General features: G+C 36.1%; 1 protein-coding gene across 3 annotated transcripts in view; it reads right to left on the reverse strand.

Moving 5' to 3' along the window:
* The window catches only part of HELZ (helicase with zinc finger), a 156496-nt gene that overhangs the window by 87573 nt on the left and 46322 nt on the right, over positions 1-22601 (reverse strand). For all 3 annotated transcript variants that reach the window (XM_022589869.3, XM_022589872.3, XM_022589867.3), the window contains 6 exons: positions 21444-21642; positions 20873-20980; positions 19536-19833; positions 12325-12592; positions 4455-4788; positions 3241-3371 (listed from right to left, as the gene is read on the reverse strand). In XM_022589869.3, the coding sequence (XP_022445577.1) occupies positions 3241-3371; positions 4455-4788; positions 12325-12592; positions 19536-19833; positions 20873-20980; positions 21444-21642 (1338 nt within the window). The remainder of the gene's footprint in view (positions 1-3240; positions 3372-4454; positions 4789-12324; positions 12593-19535; positions 19834-20872; positions 20981-21443; positions 21643-22601) is intronic.

Raw genomic sequence — 22601 nt, forward strand, 5'->3', positions numbered from 1 at the left:
GCCTCTACTTCTATTTGTTTAAGCCACAGTCAATCCAACAAACTGTCGCATGCATCTATACCTGACCGCTATGATCCTACGATATCTGACCCCAATGGTTCCTTTATCTGTACATGGAGATAATGATACTTGCATCAGATAGATATTTTAAAGGATCAAATAAGATAATGCATGTAAGCTGTTAAGAAAAATAACTGAGCAATAAGTGCAAAATTAACTTTGACTTCTATTACTATAGTATTTTCTGAGGATCTCAGAAAAACAAGATATTACTTGACCAGCACACACTTTTGAAAATCAAAAAATGTTTTTAGAATACCCTCTAATCTCTCAAATTTGGGGACTTTAATGAACTTATGAATGAGATCGATATTAGATTATATACATAAGTATAAATCTAAGAGATTAGTGACAGATTTACGGGTATAATTCTAAAATATGTTGATATCTCTTCATTTTATTTATATAGACCATTCTACTTGTCAATTGTTTCAGTGCAAATAAACGCTTCAGAGTAGATCAGAAACTTTACCAATGTGAGTCATCTCTATAGTTTCTGGTCATGAATGATGAACATTTACAGAAAGCCAATAAGTAAAACAAATTGTCTCTATTTATTATACTACCTGCTTAATAAAGGGAAGAAGATTTACAATAAACATGCTGGTAAAAGTCATCTCTGAATTTCACAATTAAAACAATATAAAGTCTTTTCAAGTTTACTCTGAATAAAATAAGAGTTATTTTATTCCCTGAACCAAATTAATTCTAAGTTCTTTTTTTTTTCCTGGTCTGACGCATTGTTGTGATTAATTTATAGACTACATGCTCAAGAATAATTTCTCAATTTCATTTATCTTTCTATATTCCACCTTATTCTAGAAAAGATTTTAAATGGCTAATAGCTTCTCAGCGTTCCTAGACCTAGATACATTTTTAATTACTATTTAAATTATAGTGGTATGAAATCTCTTCCTGCTTGAAAGTTTTCTGCTACTTGACATTTCCTTACTTTTGCAGTTAACACTTGCAATCAGTGGTATTTGAATATACTGCTATACACAATATATTTTTCAGAAGTGAACATATCAAGTCAATGCCTATAAGTTTACTGGTATAGCCTCACATTTGAAACCCTAATTTTCTTCTTTAAACATGATACTCTTATTAACTTAAATGTGTCATATGTTAATAATGTGCAAGGCTGTGTTGGAGATTCAAAGACAAATAAGATGTGGTCTCTTCTAAAAAGCTCAGAGTCTAATGAGAACAGCAGAAATGTACACAACTGAGAAAAATCAATTTTAGAGAAATTATGCTTGAGAGTACAAAACTGACTGAACCTAGCACATACTAGGCATCAATAAATATTTGTTGAAATAATGAAAAGGAAGAGCATATTCATTTACTAGAAGGAGAGAGTCCTTGAGCGGGACTAAATTTTAAAGGACAGGTAGATCCTCCAATAGATCAATATTGGGCAAAGATTATTTCAGGGAGAAAAAAACACAGATAGAACACAGGGCTGGGGGAGGGGGAAATGCAGCATTTAATGAGTATAAAGTTTCAGTTTTGCAACATGAAAAGGTTCCGGAGATAAACTACACAACAATGTGAGTACACTTAGCACTCTTGAACTGCACACTTTAAAAATGGTTAACATGGTAAATTTTACGTTATGTAGATTTTACCACGATTTTTTTTAACTTTAAAGAATTTTTTAAAAGATAAGGAGGCAAATAAGTTCAGGGCAAATTAAACAAACATCAAAGTAATTCTATATGGCTAGAACATGACGATTTAAAGGAAGAAAGGGAGAGTAAGAAGAAAAAAGTAAAAGAAACCTGAAAAGATACTGTTGAGAAGCATTGTCAATGAGACCACATAATATGAGTTTTGTATTAGGACGTTCAGACTTTATCTGCATATCAAGCAGAAGCCCTTCAGAGGTTTATAAGCAGTGAAATGAAATGATTATTTTAGCAAAGTAACTCTGGAAGAAGTATGTGGGTTGGACCACAGAATAGAGACACAGACAGCAGGACTGACGACCAACTAGAAGGCTACTGAAATAGTCCAGCTCTAAATTACGCACTGGCTCTAGGGATGGAAAGGGAAGGATGCAGAGAAGCTGAATCACATAAGAGCTAACACTATGAGATGTCACTGGGTGTTTACAATCGGTGGGCCACTCACCACTTTCAGGAGGGTGAGAGCAGCAGAGAGCAAGATCACAGGGGCGAGGAGAGAGAATACACTGCAGGTAGGGTGGCCACCCTTGCTCAAGGACTTTGGCAGTAAAAACAAGAATGAGGAAAGTGAAAACAAGGGAGAAATGACTTGGATTTTGTATTATAAGGCATATTTTGCTTTGTTCTGTTTTTAGGACCAGAAGAAATGAAGTGTGAGGGGAAATGATATAAGTCACTCCTAGGTCTGGCCCATAAAAATTTCCTACATGGCCCTCCGTGCTCCTGCTTCCCCTGTCTGCCAGCTCATGTCAGCACCCAGGGTGACCTTGGAAACCACTCAGTAAAGATACCAGAGCCTCCGTCAGAGATGGAGCAGGGCCACGCTACCATGACTAGATTGACACAAGTGATTAAAAAATAAACTAGTTTGTGGAGCCACTGAGATTTAAAAACAAAAAAAAGGTGGAGTGAGCTGGGCATGGGCAGGGGCCAAGAGGATAAAATCCAGTAAAAGAATAAAAAAGATGCAGTCATAGAGCTGTCACTACAGTTAGTCTGGAAACAAAACAGAGGTATCATATTTAACTACATGTAAAGATGTGTAAAGAGAATTAAGCAGAAAAATATTTACATAACAATTAACTTTACAGCATCTTCCATGATACTTCCTCCATTTTCCTAAATTACAAAAATGTCTTCCCTATTCAAAAATTATTTTAAATTAACTATTTGAACCACTTTAGAAAGGCCCTAGTTTCCCTATTCAGCTTCTACTCAGGAATATTCCTAAATTGCTTGGCATTCTATCAAATTAAGGCTGTTGAGAAAAGCAATAGAACTCTTTTAGACTCTGAGGAAAAGTGAAGAAAATCGATGATGAACTTCAAATGCTTCATTCTAAGAGTTCTTGTACTCTCTTTTCTCAACTAATAACATCTCTCTTGAAGAATATATGGAAACTTTCTTATAAACATATTTGAGTTATTTGATACAGATATTAAATTTAAAATTTATGTAACTTCTGGAATGAGATATCTCTTTTTTGTACCTGTTGGGACTCCAAGGTATGGTTGGAGTCATAGTGATGTCTGGAAACAAAACCCCATTGTCCTTGATCCTGTCTAGCGCATAATGCATTTCACAGAGGGGTAATCGATTTAATTGAAACTGAAGTTCAACCTGAAAGACAAAACAAAAAAAATTTTTTTAAAAGCATTAAAGCCAACATCAGTGCTTTTCAGCTTCCTAGAATGCTCTGTGGAGATACCTTTTACAGGGGCCAAGTTTAGAGATGCCTTTAAAGTGTAATCATAGTGTAATAATACTTACTATGCCTAATATTTGCTTTGTTTATTCAGTGCCAGGCACTGTAACATGCACTTTACATAGATTATCCCGTTTAATAGCACCAATGACGTGTATACTATTATTAACCTCATTTTTCAGCTAAAGAAACTGAGGCACTTGTAAATTACTTAATCTCTAAATAAAGATTATCTGATTCCACCATTCCTAAGAAGAATATATTTGATAAAATTAGTAGAACATCTGTGAAATATCATCTCTCAAGGGTTAAAACCAGGCCTATGACACTGTATCGATTTACTATGAATGGATAATATTCACCAAATGCTATATTTAAAAAGAAAAAAAGAGTAGCTTTCCAGTTAAATATGGGAGACTGAGCACAGTTCACCTAAAAATCAATAAAGACAAAAAGAACAAGAGCAGGGCTTCCCTGGTGGCGCAGTGGTTGAGAGTCCACCTGCCGATGCAGGGGACACGGGTTCGTGCCCGGGTCCAGGAAGATCCCACATGCTGCGGAGCGGCTGGGCCCGTGAGCCATGGCCGCTGAGCCTGTGCGTCCGGAGCCTGTGCTCCGCAACGGGAGAGGCCACAACAGTGAGAGGCCCGCGTACCGCAAAAAAAAAAAAAAGAACAGGAGCAGATACAACTTCAGATAAGAACTGCCCCAGGATCTAGCTTAGTTTATTTTAATCTGTTCTTCCGCTGCTGATTTAAAACAGAAATCAGAAAGCTTGACCTCGTATAAAACTGGAAAATTTTAGATTTTACTTAAAGAGAACAGATTTTCTCTAAAAGTTATCAAAGGTCCAATTCTCCACCCACCAGAATCAATACTTCAAAGGCAACTGCACTTCTAGTTGTGGCAGAGGGAGGGAAAACAAACCAGAAGAAGAGGATCTGCTGACAGGGAAACTACAGACAACCACAGTGAAGCTGCCACACTTCAAAACATACCTGTGTGTCATAATCAGGCCGAAGATTAAGTTCTTCACAGCATTCCCTGGATATCCTTAAAAATATATATTCTTTTGTTTTTTCTTCAATAGTAGCTTCATAAACCTTCTCTTTGGTTCCCTGGGTCTGTACTAACTTCTCTTTAGGGACTGGTAATAAATAAACAGCATTGACTTTGGTCATCACCAGCCGTCCAGCCAAAGTATCTTCAGAAAGTGTTTCAGTAAGCTTGAAACGGCCAAAAAGTTGTCCATTCTGAGCATACTTTGCACCTCCAGAAACTCCAGTGAGCATGAAGCTTGCTAGAATCTGCAATTGCACTTTAAGGTTGAACCTAAGTCAGAAGTAGAAAATGAGTTTGAATATTTTACATCAAAAACATTAAAACTAAATAAAAGAGTAAAACAAATCAAACATAAACATAGAAAAATTAAAGGTTCATTATCAATTCCACTCCACTGAGCTACAAATTATATACTGTCTTTAATCCAAGCTGGAAACAACAAAACTTTAAGTGAATAAACTCTCCAAGTTTATAAAAATGCATGCTTAGTTGTGTTGAAGAATACACATATTTTTAAGTTTGAGCATTTAAAATGAAACTAAGTACGATTTTTTAATAAAATGAAATATCATGTATTAGTTAGTATGAAAGTCTGTTTGAATATACCACTAGGACAATCAAGACTTTAAAATCACCTAAAGCCAGAAGGAAATGTACTGTACTGAAGCTACAACAGACTTTTATTAAACTGCTGCTTTCCAAGTAGATCTTACCAAGATTCTAACCATAAAATTTCTCTTCCAATACCGCTGACGAATAACATCCAGAATACATTTTTACTCATGGCTACATCAAGGCAGGTCTCATGCCCGAATTGTGGAAAGAAAAGTTAAAGGCTATCTTATTAGACAATGGCTGGCGCACTCACTCCCACTTCCCTGAGCACACGTGAGCATGCAAGAGAACGTGTGTGTGCAGGAAGCACAGAATGAAGATTAATTCACAGTCAAGAAAGATGAAGTGAAAGAAAGATTTAAATTAATTAATAGCTCTTCTCCTTTGCCACTCTGAAATGGTGCTGTGAGAGAGAAGACAAAGTGGTAACAATGGGAAGACTGTCTCCTTTTTCTTTTCTTTTTTTTTTTTTTTTTTGCAGTACGCGGGCCTCTCACTGTTGTGGCTTCTCCCGTTGCGGAGCACAGGCTCCGGACACGCAGGCTCAGTGGCCATGGCTCACGGGCCCAGCCGCTCCGCGGCATGTGGGATCTTCCTGGACCGGGGCACGAACCCGTGTCCCCTGCATTGGCAGGCGGACTCTCAACCACTGCGCCACCAGGGAAGCCCTGTCTCCTTTTTCTTAATAAGGTTTAAAAAATTTGAATGAAAAAACTGTTTTATAATCTATATACCCATTTGTGGAAAAGGCTACTTTTTAACGGTACTACTGAATTTTCTCGTGATTTTCTGAAATTTTCTGAATTTTCTTGACGTCATGTCAAGAATGTCTTATAAATTCTTAAGGAAAAAGAAAAAAAAACCTTTTCTAAAACATTATGCACTTCTGTAACACAAACATTTGTACTGCTTACAATATTAGGAAACCAATTCTAATTAAAACATTATATTCAAATTTTGAGTTTCCATTTATATACTTTAAAGTTAGAAAACTGTAAAACTAGAGAAATATTTTAACAGAAATAAGAAAACACTTAAGGAAAATAATACATCTGAACAGCTATTTAAGCACGTAACAAGTCATAGCGTTTATAAGCTCCATTAGTTATTTTAAAGTACACTTAAGGGCTTCCCTGGGGGCACAGTGGTTAAGAATCCGCCTGCCAATGCAGGGGACATGGGTTCCAGCCCTAGTCCGGGAAGATCCCACATGCCATGGAGCAACTAAGCCCGTGCGCCACAACTACTGAAGCCCGTGCGCCTAGAGCCCGTGCTCTGCAACACGAGAAGCCACTGCAGTGAGAAGCCCACGCACCGCAACGAGGAGTGGCCTCTGCTCACCGCAACTAGAGAAAGCCCACGCACAGCAACAAAGACCCAACGCAGCCCAAAATAAATAAATATTTAAAAAACACTTAGAATACTTAAGGCTCCAAAAAGATATGTAAAAATATACTTTATTATAAATATAAATTTAATATCTAATAACGTGGCTTTCTATGAGGATCAAATGAATTCCAGTAGTACTTGCTCTGTGTATCATATATATATATATATATATATACACACATATGGAATTTTTTAAAATCATGTTATATTTCTCTCATTCTCTATCCATATTTCACTAGATCCAAACTAGAAAAGTACAATATAATTTAAAGAAACACAGATTGTATGTTATCTACTTATGTTTGATTCTTTCAAGACTGGAATGTGCACTAAGGATTCATACAAAAATAAGTCATAAAATGAAACAAAAGTATACCACCCTCCCCAGTTTACATATAGTCTATGTTCACCTTCCTTTTTAAAAAAAAATAAAATATATGCTTTACAGAAGAACAGGAACCCTTAGGTTTTTCATGTTTTTTCAAATGAAGTTAAATTTCTACTTTGCTTTTATCATCCATATAACTGATGTGTGGTCATTAACAACCTTCTCAGAGCAAAGAGATTCCTTGCAGTCCACTCTCAGTTCACAAGTGACCTCTCTGTTGCTAAACTTGATGTCCAGCTTTCTGATCTTTTGTAAAGTTATTATTACTTTGCGACCACTTTCCGTTTCCTTTAAACTCCCTCTTCCACTGGCTTCTGTACAGTCACCCTCTCCTAGTTCTCCTCCTACTTTTCTGGCTGTTCCTCCGTCTCCCATCCAAGCACCACCCCCCTTCTAAGCATCCACCCTGCTCTCTCCTTACCCTGCCGGCTCTCACAAGACGAGGATGCCCTCTCCTAGATCTCTCAGCTCTGGGCTGTAAACCTAACTGCCAAATACGCACATTGGATTACATGCTCTGCAAATTCAGTACAAGCAAAAGAGAATCACCATGTGACTTCCCCACATACCACCCCAAACCAATCCTCCCATGTATCAGACAGCTTGGGTAATGGCACTATCCACCTAGTTGTCCCAGCCAGAAACCAAGTTATCCTTGACCTTGTCTCTCTCACCAACCTTCATTCCCCATCATAAAATCACCAAGTTATCCTTGACCTTGTCTCTCTCACCAACCTTCATTCCCCATCATACAATCACCAAGCCCTGTTAGTTCCTCTTCTTCCTAAATTATCTGCATCTCAACATTTCTAACTTGAATTACTGTAACAAACTCCTACCATGATGTCTTGCTTCAGATCTATTCTCCAAGCCACCACTAGAGGGTCTCTGTAAAATGTGAGTCTGATGATAGGCGGCTCCGAGGGTAAAGTGTAAACAGCTTTCTATCTCACCACCCCACCACACACGTCCCTTCCATTAAAATTACGATGACCGACTTGCAGCTTCCCCACAACTCTATGCTCTTATTCTCCTATCCTGTTTCTTGAAACTAAATACCTTTGCCCTATTTCTTCACCTGACAATTCTACCTGTTTTCAAAATTCAGCTTAAATGCCACCTGGTCCAGAAAGCTGACTTAGATATGTCATTCAAGCTCTGGGGAAACGAAACGTAACTTGTTTACCTCAGAATCAGCAATGACCAGCCTAGAACCTAACACTTTGAATACTCAATAAATTCTGTTCATTGAATTAATTTTACATGCTTGTAATAATCTGATTTTTTTTCCAGGCACCATATTCCCATTTCACCTACTTCATATTATTCCCTAACAAATTCTTGTAATCCTATAATGTTTTCTCAACTAACTTGGGTAATATATTAAAGTTTTATTGTTACATCTGTTTTAGAATCTACCATCCCAAAACACTTGATCACAATTTAGTAGGCATGAAAAATTAATCTCACAGTTTTAAAGCAATAAGAGAATTCTTTTATAACATTCAGTTGTGCCTTGCAACAAAACTCTTGAGGCAGAGACACTAGAACTAAGAAATACAGCTTTTCCCACAGAAGAGTCACCATATGTTCAAGATGCAGACATTAGAGGCCTTCTCAAAGTTACAGCTACTAATATTTAATTTTTCTAAAAGATTAACAGGCTGAAACTAAAAAGACATTAGTAAGCGTTCTTAAGTATTAAAATAATATGCATTTTTGAGATTTAGTAACTCAGAAATACCTAAAATACAAAATATATCCTATAATTAACAAAGATATGTCTTAAAAAGAAAAACCATCTTTCCATGGTTCCATGCCACATTTTAAGATCAACTTGAAAGCTTACAGGATTCCTAACATTTTTCGAAATGGCAGAATAGTAGCCCATGAAAGTTTCCAGCCAATTTAAAACCATACTTCTAGCTAAAAGAAATATGGCTCCATCTATGCTAGAAATAGTTATACCTCTTGAGTGTAACTTTAAAAACACTTCAAAGCTATATATAGTGAGTTTCCCTTCATGCAATTTCTGACTAAATGAATGACAACAAAAGTCAACCAAGGTAATAAGCCAAAAAACAGCTGGGTCTATTGAGGCAGAGCCACAGAACCAAGGTTGAATCAACAGAGGCCTCAGCCACGGCAATGATGAAGTGAGCATCCGCATATCGGGCTTGTCCTGCCAGCTTTAGTGCTGGGCAGCCACAATGCCCCAGTCCTGCAGGCCACGACACACTCTGATGCACATGCACATGAGAGCTTCAGCCGGAGCCAATTTCTTTTGAAAATGTGTATCTTAGAATGAAATCGATTTCACTGCAAGGTGGAATCATTATGGAATGCACAACACCATGTAGCTGAGGACAAGAGAAGTTGAAAATAAATCTTGAAAGAACTCAGAAGCATATTCTAAAACTTAAATGAAATGCAGTATTATTCTTACCATCTCCACACATCTCATACTAAAACTTAACATAAAAAGAACTCTTAATATCTGGACTGCTTTGAAAAAAAATCATCTTTCTTTAAAAAATAAAAAGATAAACCTGATTATCAAATTCAGCCTCAAGCCAAAATACATTTTTTCTAATCTTGAGAGGTTTCATTCAATCCATTTTCAAAAAGAGAAATTCTAAGGTGACCACGTAAAAGTACAGGTCTACCTTGTTTTACTGCACTTCACTGTCCTTTGCAGATACTGCATTTTTTACGAATTGAAGGTTTATGGCAACCCTAAGTCAAGCAAGGCTATAGGTGCCATTTTTCCAACAACATTTGTTCACTTCATGTCTCTGTGTCACATTCTGGTAGTTCTCACAGTATTTCAAACTTTTCCATTATTATTATATGTGTTATGGTGATCTTTTATGTTACCATTTTAACTGTTTTGCGATGCCACAAAACGCAACCGTGCAAGACAGCAAACAACTGTGTGTGTTCTGATTGCTCCACCAACTGGCCGTTCCCCCATCTCTCTCCCTCTCCTCAGGCCCCCTATTCCCTGAGACACAAGAGTAATGAAATTAGGCCAATTAATAACCCTATAATGACCTCTAAGTGTTCAAGTGAAAGAAAGAGTCACATGTCTCTCACTTTAAATCAAAAGCCAGAAATGATCAAGCTTAGTGAGGAAGGCATGTCAAAAGCTGAGGCAGGCCAAAAGCTAGGCCTCGTGTACCAGTTATAGCCAAGTTGTGACTGTGAAGGAAAAGTTCTTGAAGGAAATTAGAAGTTGTACTTCAATGAACACACAAATAGTAAGAAAGAAAAACAGCTTTACTGCTGATATGGAGAAAGTTTTAGTGGTTTGGATAGATCAAACCAGCCACAACATTCCCTCAAACCAAACCCTAATCCAGAACAAGCCCCAACTCTCTTTAATTCTATGAAGGTTGAGAGAGGTGAAGAAGCTGCAGAAGAAAAGCTTGAAGCTAGCAGAGGTTGGTTCACGAGGTTTAAAAAAGAAGCCATCTCCATAATATAAGTAGAAGTGCAAGGTGAAGCAGCAAATGCTGACGCAAAAAGCTTTAACAAGTTACCCAGAAGATCTAGCTAAGATACTTCATGAAGGTGGCTACACTAAACGGCAGATTCTCAGTATAGATGAAACAGCCTTCTGTTGGAAGAAGACTCTACCTAGGACTTTAGAGAGGGGAAGTCACTGCCTGGCTTCAGAGCTTCAAAGGGCAGGCTGGCTCTCATTACGGGCTAATGCAGCTGGTGACTTTAAGTTGAAGCCAATGTTCACTTACGATTCCAAAAATCCTAGGGCCCTTAAGAAATATGTTAAATCTACTCCACCTGTGCCCTATAAATGGAACAACAAAGCCTGGATGACAGCACATCTGTTTACAACATGGTTAACTGAATATTTTAAGTCCCCTGTTGAGACCTACTGCTCAGAAAAAAGATTCCTTTCAAAATACTACTCCTATCAATGCACCTGGTTACCCAAGAGCTCTGATGGAGAGGAACAGCAAGATTAATGTTGTTTTCATGCCTGATAACACAACATCCATTCTAAAGCCCATAGATCAAGGAGTAACTTCGACTAGCAAGTCTTATTATTTAAGGAATATATTTCATAGGCTATGGCTGCTACAGACAGTGATTCCTCTGATGGATCTGGGCAAAGTCAATTGAACACCTTCTAGAAAGGATCTGCCATTCTAGACGCCATTAAAAACATTTGTAATTCATGGGAAGAGGTCAGAATATCAACATTAACCATAGTTTAATAAAAGAAGCTGATTCCAACCCTCATGGATGACTTTGAGGGGTTCAAGACTTCAGTGGAGGAAGAAACTGCAGATGTGGTGGAAACAGCAAGAGAACTAGAATTAGAAGTGGAGCCTGAAGATGGGACTGAATTACTGCAATCTCGTGATAAAAAGCTAACAGATGAGGAGTTCCTTCCTATGGATGAGCAAAGAGAGTGGAATCTACTCCTGGTGAAGAGGCTGTGAAGACTGTTGAGATGACAACAAAGGATTTAGAATATGACATAAACTTAGATGATAAAGCAGTGGCAGGGTTTGAGAGGATTGACTCCAATTTGGAAGAAGTTCTAACTGTGGATAAAATGCCATCAAACAGTGTGGCTGCTACAGAGAAACTGCTCATGAAGAGTCAATCGATGCAGCAATTTTAAGAAATTAAAATAAGGTAGCCACCCCAACCTTCAGCAACCACGAACCACCCTGATCAGTCAGCAGCCAGCAACACTGAGGCAAGACCCTCCACCGGCAAAAAGATTATGACTTGCTGAAGGCCAGATGATGGTTGGCATTTTTTAGCAATAAAGTATTTTTTAATTAAGGTATGTACCTTTTTCTTTAGACATCCTGATATTTCACTTAATAGCCTACAGAACAGTGTAAACCTAACTCTTATATGTACTGGGAAATCAACAAATTCATGTGACTTGCTTTACTGCAATATTTGCTTTATCGTGGTGGTCTGGAACCAAACCCACACTATCTCTGAGGTGTTCCTGTATAGTCCAATCCTTATAATTAAAATGTAAGAAACCAGTATGAATTCCCTCAATACTACTTTCATGATTATTTTTCAAAATACGTGGTCTCCTTCAGTTTTTGAACATTTATTCGACAAATAATCATTGAGTGTTTGCCCTCCCACTGACAGAGACCTCCTGAAGAGCAGGGACCATGCGTTTGTACTCCCAGCACACGGCAGCCAAGGCACCGTACACTAGGGATGCCAAGGTGAGCACAGCTCTTCCCTTAAGCTCATATACCAATCCTGGATAACAGCTGCTGAATAACAACCGTTTCACCACCTGGCTGCGCTTAGGCACCCCTCCGTATTTTAAACATGAAAAACACTATCCAAAGGGGAGATTTTAAAAAAGAAAGAAAGAAAAGCAAAGTGTTTCTAAAGTAACTTACTTGCTGACTTCCTTGTACTGGGCTATCTCCTCAATATAAAGGAGGTCATGCAGCCGTGACTGATAGTTGGTCTTGGTCAATGATTTGTCTAAAACGGACTGGGTAAATAGCTGGTCGGCAGAGAGAGGAATTTGGTATCTGATAAGAAGGCTCTTCTCCAAATCAGTAGTTTCATTAGGTTCAAAATCTATAATAGTCTTAGAAGAAGAATCCCAACGCTTAGCCGTGGTTACTAGCTGCTGTTTTGCATGCATCAGGTACTCAAGATCTAAATGGAAACAAAAAACACATTTATAAAGGAACACAACATTAAAATTCTCAAATAATACACTGTGCATTTTGGTAAGAAAATTTTGTATGCTAAAGTTCTTAAAAATGAAACAATATAAAACCCCAGTTGACAGAGTGTTCTCCCCATGTGAGAAATATGTTTTTGTCTAGGTTAACAAAATAACATAAATAGGAATTCATGTAAAAAATATTTTTTTGTACCTCAGGCTAGGACATACCAGAAATAGTTATTAACATTTAAAAAATATAGATTAACATTTAGAACTTAATCCTTTAGTCAAGAGAAATCTGATCTGCAGGAAGAAAGTATGGTAAATTTCTCATAAGACAAAATCTCATCAGGTGATAATCACTTTTCTCTTCCTACTAGAGAAACAAAAACCTTTTGTGTTTTTTCCCCACATTAAATTCCACATTAAAAGTGATAAAATGTACTATTCAAATGCCATTTCAGAAAAATCCAGTTTAGCCTCAGTTAAATTGCATGGTAAGTAGAGCACAATGTCCAAATGAACGACTGATCAAGTTTTCACAGCTCTGGAAAAAAAATGCAGCAGAATACCAGCACCAGGTGAAATACATCGTAACACAAATCCTGAGCATTGGGTAGCCTCACTCTATCCACAGTGCATTTTAGTTTTCTATTGGGTGGAACACACATACACCTATAAATATGAAACTTGACCAAAAGGGGAAAAAATATTTGCTTAACTAACTCATTAGGCCAAGATCCAGTTTTAATATAATCTAATTGGAAAGATGGTTTTACAACTCAAGTTAAAATTTTAGGAAGAAATAATAAAAAGTTTAAACAGAGATCAGTCTCCAAAGCGCAAAGACAAGTTATCCTGTGCTATCTTTGAAATGAGAGCAGATTGTATAATTGTCTTGTCTTGCTTAGTGACAGATTTTGCTATATTTAAATGTTATATATAAATTATAAACATGTAAGTATAGTCATCCACCAAGAGAAATTTCTCAATATTAGAAAATAGTTTATCCTAGTATCATAATAAAGATCAAAATGTACAAGTCCTAATTTCTAATCTTTGTTCCTTGAAAAGGCATTTTTACATGCCAGTTTTATTATTCATCAAATGGCAATAAAAACACAACTATAACCATCAATATATAAAGACGGTCTTCTTGTTAAAATTTTGCATTTTTAAAATCCTCTGGATGAGATAATGATGGTCTGTTTTTGCAGTAGCCTCACGAGAAGTTTCATAAACTAACCACATTTTGTTCCTAAATCACTCTAAAATCGGGCCCTTCCTATCCTTTCATTAGATCATAGCTATAAAAAATATTTAAATTATACAAACGCCAACACTCCTAAAACAGATTATACCATCACTAAAGATCAGATACTATTAACAAAATAGCAAGGATGTACATAATTTTCTTCCCTTAATTCAAAAGTCAAAAGGAGAAACACTAATGGTACAGAAACCAAATAACCAGCTCTTCAAAGAAAAAAACACTAAACTCTGTGCAGTATTGAAGAATTTATTTAATAGGTAATAAAAGGATGTCTATTCTTTGGGCATAGGGAAATTATATTTCATAATTTTATTTTAAATAAGAAACTGATTCAGACTATACCTACATCAATATTATATTCACATTCTTTAAAAAGTCACTAGCTATTCCTAACTGCCATTTAAGTAACTGGGATAATAACAAACTTAAAATGGTACAGCTTTCCTTTAAAAAAGCTTTTTGTATCACCTATTTAAAATACAAAGCAAATTTTGCAGAAAATCATTCTACTCTGGGCTAAAAGTATTCAGGCTTTTTGGGAAAAGTGGCATGAGAAATAGTATTTGTTTTTCTCATTTTACCTATTTACTACCATGATTCCCACCCTGATTTTATGAAGTTCTTAAAATGAATGTCTTCAGCTGGTAGCACAACAATTTCAAAACAATTCCGAAACAATGTTAAATTTTATTCCATCTTTTTAATAACTATAAATACAATATAGGAGAGGGGAGAGCTAGGGGAGCAGGGAGAAGAATCTTGGGAAAATCCATGTGTGCCGGCATCAAAAAGTCTACAAACCACTGACCTTGGCCATTAACTCAGGCGTCCGAGATGGACTGGGGCCAGTGACTACTGAGGGTATCTTCTGCAAAAACCACTTCTCTTTCCCTGCTCATGTTCAACTTGAGACAAACTTCTGCCTCCAATCCTCTCAGTTGTAAAAAGCTTCTTATTAAACCTGTTTAATTACCCACCTACTTACAGTGCTTAAAGATCATTAGGTCTTAAGAGCTCCTCTTTAAACAAAGGAGGAAGCTGGGGCTCCCCCAGGGGGACACTGGACACCCTAGTCCTGGGGCTCATCTCGCCCCCCATGCAGCACATGCACCAGCTAACATGCAACCCAGACGTGAACACTGCTCAGGGCAGCCTGAGCCAGTCCATCCATGGTAAGAAAGCGCTCTTCCTCAGTCTAAACTAGGCTAAAATTAAAAAAAAAAAAAATTCTGGAAAGATGAAAAGTGAACAGGTTAGAATCAATATGCATAAAATCACTTAGGGAGAGTTTAACACTGACTTATTAACCAATTCCTATAATAATAAATCTGAAACCCTGACAAATTATAAACCTACGGAATGTGTCACCCTGAGATATGATAGGGAGAAGCTACACATGTATTTTAAGAGAAATTCATAAGAAAAAGTTAAAGATAATTAGAACGTACCTGATAATTAGAACATAATTTCCTGAAGATAACGTACGGGAAGAACTGTTACTATCAAAAATAGAATCCAAGGTTGGAATAACTAGTCTGACACAAGATTCGCTTCCCAACTTCCCTCACCCTTCTGATTACTGTGAATAGCAAATGCTCTCATTTCAGCCACATAGTTACTATTCTAATAAAGCATCCAAAGGGTTGGTTTGTTTTATCTTGAAGTATGTAGTACAGCAGACTTGAAAATTATCCTTAACAAACCCTGGACTGTGGATAAGAAGTTAGGAGAAAAACATGCAGTGCCCTACATACCCAGCACAAAGGCTGACACACAAGAAGCATGCAGTAAATGCATTTCAAATGTGGGATTTATTAAAAACAGGTATATTTATCTAGGACTTAAAGAGAATGAGATGAAATGATTCCTAATTCCAAAACTGGATACAACACTCTTCCTTAGGAAACATTTTGGTCTGTGGCTTTACAAATCTTGACAGCCCAAATCAACAATAAAACAAAATCCCAAAGGAAACCCAAACTACGACTTCAGCTATCCATTTCAACATTGTTCCTTTCACTAAAAGAGCTACTCAGACGTAAGATGAACATCTCTTAGCTTATCCATGTTGTCTGTTCTCTTAATGAGGCTAATAAAAAGTTAAAACAGTGGAGTAACAACATAGGAGTACCTCACACTTTTTACATGCTTCTACTCAGTTACATTTATCTTTTATTGACAAATATACTATTTTTTGTTTGTTTGTTCTGTTTTTTTTCTTTTTGGCCACGCCATGCAGTATATGGGATCTTAGTTCCCCCAACCAGGGATTGAACCCATGCCCCCTGCATTGGAAGCGTGGAGTCTTAACCACTGGACTGCCAGGGAAGCCCCTATTTTTTAAATCAATTTTTCTATTAATTTCCTGACCCCGTAATAGTAAACATTATATATTTATATATATAAACATGTCCTTAATTTACCAACAACTTTGACAGCCAGAGATAATTTTTAAGACGTACTAACTTTTAATGTTAATTTTAACATACATTGCTAGACTAAAAGTAATGTGTAATAAATACCGTTTTCAAATTTAAATATAAGAACTAATTTCCAACATGTAGCTTCCAGATATTCAAAGCAGAATTCCAGATCAGTTTTGTCAAGCAAAAATCTTCTATGACTCAAATTGAGGTATAAAGTGTATAATGCAGTTTGTGTTCTAAGCAAGGGGGAAACTCACTAACTTCCTTCTTTTGTAAATGTCCTTTGCCACAAATTTGTGAGAAGCACATCTTTAATCCAAAAAAAATTTTTTTTAGTTCATATAGTGCCTTTTTCTGTACCTGAACCTCACCAACAAGGAAAAAACAATGAAAAAAACTACATCAATTGTAAGAGTAGTAAAAATATCAAAGACAGAACTAAAAATGAGCACAACAGGTCAGCTAATTTAATGACAAAAAAAGCCAATCAAATGTCATCTAGCTTGCCTAAACCTAGATTTAAGTTTTTCTCTTTATAATGTTCAAAATATCTTATCAGAAAATACATTTTGTAGATTTTATATTGTTCTCTTGTAATATTTGTTTTTCCTATGTCCTTGAAAAACAAATTTCACTATGTGAAATTGTTTTAATGTTTCCAAATTAGTTCAAGAAAATGCTTGATTTTATTCAATTATTTTCCATAACATAATTAGAAGTAAGACCTTGTTTAAAGGAAAATAGGCAAAGATATCAAACTGCAAAAAGGTCACTAAGAAAAAGTATTATAGAAAGGGGGGAGGGTATATAGTATTGGTACCAAATGGGAGAACATCCCTGTCTGTATTAATTCCCACTACCATATCTGAATCAAATATAAATTTTACTATATTTTCAAACTGATATATCAGAAACATCAGAAATGAGACTCTTTATTTCTTCCAGTTACCAGTCTCAAAACATCATTCATCTTGGGACAACTTCTCTTGCCAAGATCTCTAAGTGCTGTTACCTCAATAACTTGGGTCTTCATCTCTGCTTTTCAGTCCCTTGGCTGCACCCTAGTCTTGGTCCTCACTAGAAAAACAAAAACACAAAAACAAAACAAAACAAAAAACCCTTCTCTCTTCCTTTTTTCTTTCTGTTTGCAAACCGGAAATTATCCTAATGATGGCTAATGATAACATCAGCAGCTACTATCTACTGAATGCCTGCTATGTGCCAGATGCTGTGCAAGGTTTAGTTCCAGTTCTCACGATAATCCTCTATGACAGATATTACTAGCCCCATTTACCAGAAGTTTCCACATGAAGCTCAGAGATGTTAAGTTCTCTGCCCAGGGTCATACAGGAATTAGTTAGAAAATCAGGATCTGAATCCAGTTCAATTTAACTCTGAAGTCTGTCCACTGCTCTGTTTCTCCAACTAGAAAAGTAGCACATAGCTGGGGCAAAAGTAGCCAAAGCACCCTCAATCTCTGAAGCCCATAGGGTGCCCTGAAGTCCTCCTCATTTTCCCTTTTTATTGCAGGTATTTAATAGTTTATACTATTAATTAAATAGGCTTTTATTAACTAGTACAGATTTTTGACAACACTTACAAACTTATTTTTATGGGAAATGAGTCACGAGTTAAAAGCCACAATCTAAAAGCAAACTTTTAAAGTACAACCCACATGTAAGCCAAGAACATCCTTTTAGAATTATATTTGAGAGTAGGAGATGCATGTCAGTATCTCTATGATTTTAAATCTCCTTATGATTTAAGAAGGGTGCAATCCAGTAGTTCTCAAGTTCTAGTCTCTAAAAGCAACGTAATGGCGTAATAGTAAACAAACCACTGCATTCAAGAGAAATCCAGCCTGCGCTGTTTTTGAAAATAAAGTTTTATTGGAACACAGTCACACCCATCCATTTACATATTGCCTATGGCAGCTTTCTCACTATAATGCAGAGCTGAGTAATTGGAATGGAGATCATCTGCCCTGTAACACCTAAAATATTTACTATCTGGCCCTTTACAGAAAAAAATCTGCCAACTAACTGCTCTATTAGTAAATATAAATCAAGTATTTTTATTTCATCAACTACTGTATTTGTTTGGCTATGGGAATTAACATATTTTTATTCCAAAGAGTAGTAAAAAGATGACAAAAGCAGAACACAACAGAATAAAAACAGGTAAAAGGGATCAAAGTAAATGAGAAATATGGGTAAAATGAAGTATGGGTAATAATATGAGCACATATACAAGAAGGTAACACCTACTTGTTCAATTTTGGTACAAATGTTGCTTCAACCCTACTCACAGCTAAAGGTAAGGGGACAGAGCCAGTTCCACCTGTTCGTTATGTCCAAAAAATAAAGTCCTAGCATTTACTCATGAAAAAAACTTCTAGGTTCTCATAAATGGGACACTGTGGACAGAATGAAAAACATCCTCCACAATATGCTTAGTTATAGCCAATATAATAGCAAGTTTCAGACAGCTCTGCTATACAAAGTGCTTGTTAAATAAATATTTAGTGCTCATGAAATAAAATAAAGCACCTATAAATCCAACCAAGAGCCAAAGAAATGTAGGCTAACATGCCCTTCCCTTATCCAGTTGGATCTTGGCATAAAATTTAGGTTTAGGCAGTAACATGACAATTTACAAAGTAATTCACCATCTTCTGCAGGTGCCTGCATGTTAAAACCAGGGACCTCTTCCCAAGAACATGAAAGCAGATCCTATTAAAGGCACTTTGGTCTCTTTTATACTAGTAAAATCAAGTTATGAAAGCTTATTTTTAGGACTTTCCATTCAGAGATAACATACTAATATCAGCAAAGTTAATTGAACCATCAGTTGAACATGGAAATAGACACTGTAGGTGTATTCACAATTACCATTGAAATTATATTCTACCCAAACTAATACTGAAAGGTTTTAACTGTGCTAAAATCATCAAATGAAGTTGGTAGACCAAAAGAGACCTGATCATCTACTTATACAAGTCTGGGGAACCTCAAAGCAAGCTTTGCCTGATGACTGTATGAAGTGACCAGGGCATAATGCAAACCATTCTAATCCCATTACACAGTAAATGAGTCAATAAACTTGGGATCTTTTTCTTTACTATTCCCTCCCTGTCCATGGTATATTTAGGGGCCAATACATATCTTTTAATGTTGCTGTTATAGTGCCTTTTAATACATCGTTATCAGGGGAAAAAAGTCTAAATTTTACCTTCTGTAGAAGCTGCATCAATCATTACTCTTTGCATGAGTACTGGTTCCAATCCAAAGTCGAAAACTATGGTTTGGCGAAAAGTTCCAAATATTTCTGTGTTAAATGCTATCCCGACTTTATACACGTAATGATCTAATCCATTTTGGGCCATCTTTCCTCCTATCCATTCTTGACAGTTTTCTGGGACTTCTTGTGACACCTGGGTAGCACTATCTCCGGCAGATATTGCAACGATACTAAAATGAGGGCGATGAGCATCGTAAAGCAATGCTACACGGTACAGCATTCTTGCAGGCTACAAGGAAATTAGAATAATTTGTTGAGTACAAGGGGGTGAAAAATCCAGTTGCAATTGGGCTCTTCAATGAAAATATTGCCATAAGGGACTTTTACTTTCCCATGCTTCTAAGATACTATGTTAAAAATACAAGTTGTACTCATAAGCCATTTAAGAAAAAAAAATCAGTTGTTAAAATGATATATTTATGATGTCAATTATACCTCAATAAGGCTGACAGTTTCAAAAATGATATATTAACGCTACATTACTAGCCTCCCTGCTCTTTCTGTGATACATTCATCTTTCACTGTGGCAAAAGCTTTCACCCTGTATCACCATCACCTCCAACTTTCCATACCCTTGGCCTAAAAAAGTTTTATCTAGCCTCAAGGAGGAAGTCTTCATAGGAGAGCAGTGACCTCTGAAGACACTGAATTGGGTTCAAGGCCAAAGCTAAACGTTCCCAGATTTTTCATCCCAGGATGCAGATGGTACAGTGGAAGAAACATCACAAAAAAGTACACAAAACTTTTCCACTGCATATATTCACAGAAATATTTTACTTTGCTTCATTCTTAAACTTTGAATATTATAATTCAGGATGGGAAGCACTGCAGAAAAGTGTCTCATATTAAAAACCCGTTATTACAGAATTTGTGATTTCATTAAATCAAAATTAAAGACAAACTCATTGTTTGAATATCTTAGAACCACCAGATTAAACAATTCAATTTTTAAATAGTTAACTACAAGCCGTGAACCCCATCCTACGTTTTAAGTTTGGAAGACAACATGTCGAAGACCTCTTCACCAAATAAATAAATAAGCAAGTATCTAAACATCTACCAAGCTTTTATCTCAAAATCTAAGAAAAATCTGTACCCTTCATGATCAAAATACAGAAATATGCTTTATCACAATACAGAACCTACATAAAAATGTACTTAGAATAAAACATTTTCAATGCTCTTTCAACACACAGATTTAAAGGTCCAAAAAGCCTTTATGAAAATTGAAAAACATTTATATTCTTAAACTATCACAAAATTCATACCTTACAAGTGAGAGCAAAGGTCCATGTCTGGTGAGATTTTTTGGTGTTGACAGTAACGGACAGATCAGGATTATGCTCTACCTTTACTCCTTCTATACATTCACTAAGCTGAAAACAGAGAGCAACTAATGTTACGTTTTATTCCTAAAAACACAGACAAACACTTTTGGCACGGTAAATAAATGTTAACGGTAAAGATGCTGATGGGACTGTTTACAAAGCAAGGTATTTTATACATTAATTTTCAGTTATTTTTGTAAGCACAAAATAAAGCTAAAATAAGAGACATAAGAAAACTAACAACAACAACAACAAAAAATGGCAATAAAAACTCCCTGAATGAAGACAAATTAATATAATACCTGCAAAGTCTCCAAACAAATGGTTTAGTTCTGCTCTTTATTTTAGCAAATGGGTCTACTTTTGCTACTAAAAACACTTTATCAAGAATCAAGTGTTTCATATAGAGGATAGGGAAATAAACCAAGATACAGCATGAAACAAAGTCAAGACTCAAACAAGGGCACTGTTTAAAACAAACAAACAAAAAAATGCAGTTTATTTTCCTCACCACTTTCTCAGGAGATAATGAATTCATCCACTTTTCTATCAAGGTTTCCATGTAACTGCCTGAGAGCTGTTTATTCTCATTTTGCTGTTTCAATTTTATCAACCGTGAAGCATATCTTTTCTGCCATTCTGCTAGTTCTTCCTGGGAATGTGCTGAAGTACACTGGGCACCATACCTACAGATTCCTTGCTCTAAAAATCTAAGTAGAATAGGAAAGACTGTTTTATCATATACTTTGTTGGACCATTTAAAAGATAAACTTCCAGCATTTGCCCTCCGACTCTCCAATAACAAAAACAAAACTTCATCTCCTGAAAGGCCATATTTATCACATGTCTTGCACCGAAGAGGAAGAAGACGTTTAGGAAACATTTGTAACAGTTAATCAAAACAGCAACCCCCCCATGTTCACTGACCTCTTTCTCTGGAATAAGGGGATGACAAAGCAGAACATATTCATAACCTCCCCCCACCCACAAAAACTGGCATTGCAAAGGTAGCTTCCTTCATGATATAACAACTCTGTTAGACAACTCCTCTTAGAGCGGAATTTTTCTAAAGCAACACTGACATCAAGTGGATTAGTTCGTCAAGCACAGGTATGCCCTACTTCCCAAAATGATATGACCTAAAGAAAATTTTCCACATACTAGAAATTTTGTTCTGGAAAAAAAAAAAAAAAAAAGTAATATGTCACTGAATTAACATTTCAAGGCTTCTACTTTTCACCTTCAAATGTAATGCCTTCACTCTTCTCTACATTACTATTGCCTATATTTCATTGAAAATATTGGACTATATTAATTTGCTTGAAGTTTTAAATAAATAAAGAATAAAAGTTTTATGTAAGAATCACAATTAATTCAATAGTCAGATTAAATTCTTCAATGGGTAAATTCATAAACGTTCATTTTAGAGGCTATAGGGTTAATATTTCTCAATTCTTATGACTCAGAAAAATCAACTGATAATTCAATGGTCAAAACAGATAAAAATGCAAGACTTTGATCAGTAACTTTTTTAAGTTTTAAATACTCTATAAAATAATAGATCCAGCCAGTTTTTAAACATTCAAAAAATAATAAAAGACCTTCTGAGAGAAAAAACGAAAATCAAACTATAAATAGCAAATGGATAAAAGCAATGTTATGTTATAGA

Source organism: Delphinapterus leucas, chromosome 19, assembly GCF_059928025.1.
Source record: "Delphinapterus leucas isolate spDelLeu-1000000601 "Yukka" chromosome 19, BTC_Dleu_Yukka2, whole genome shotgun sequence".
Classification (NCBI taxonomy): domain Eukaryota; kingdom Metazoa; phylum Chordata; class Mammalia; order Artiodactyla; family Monodontidae; genus Delphinapterus; species Delphinapterus leucas.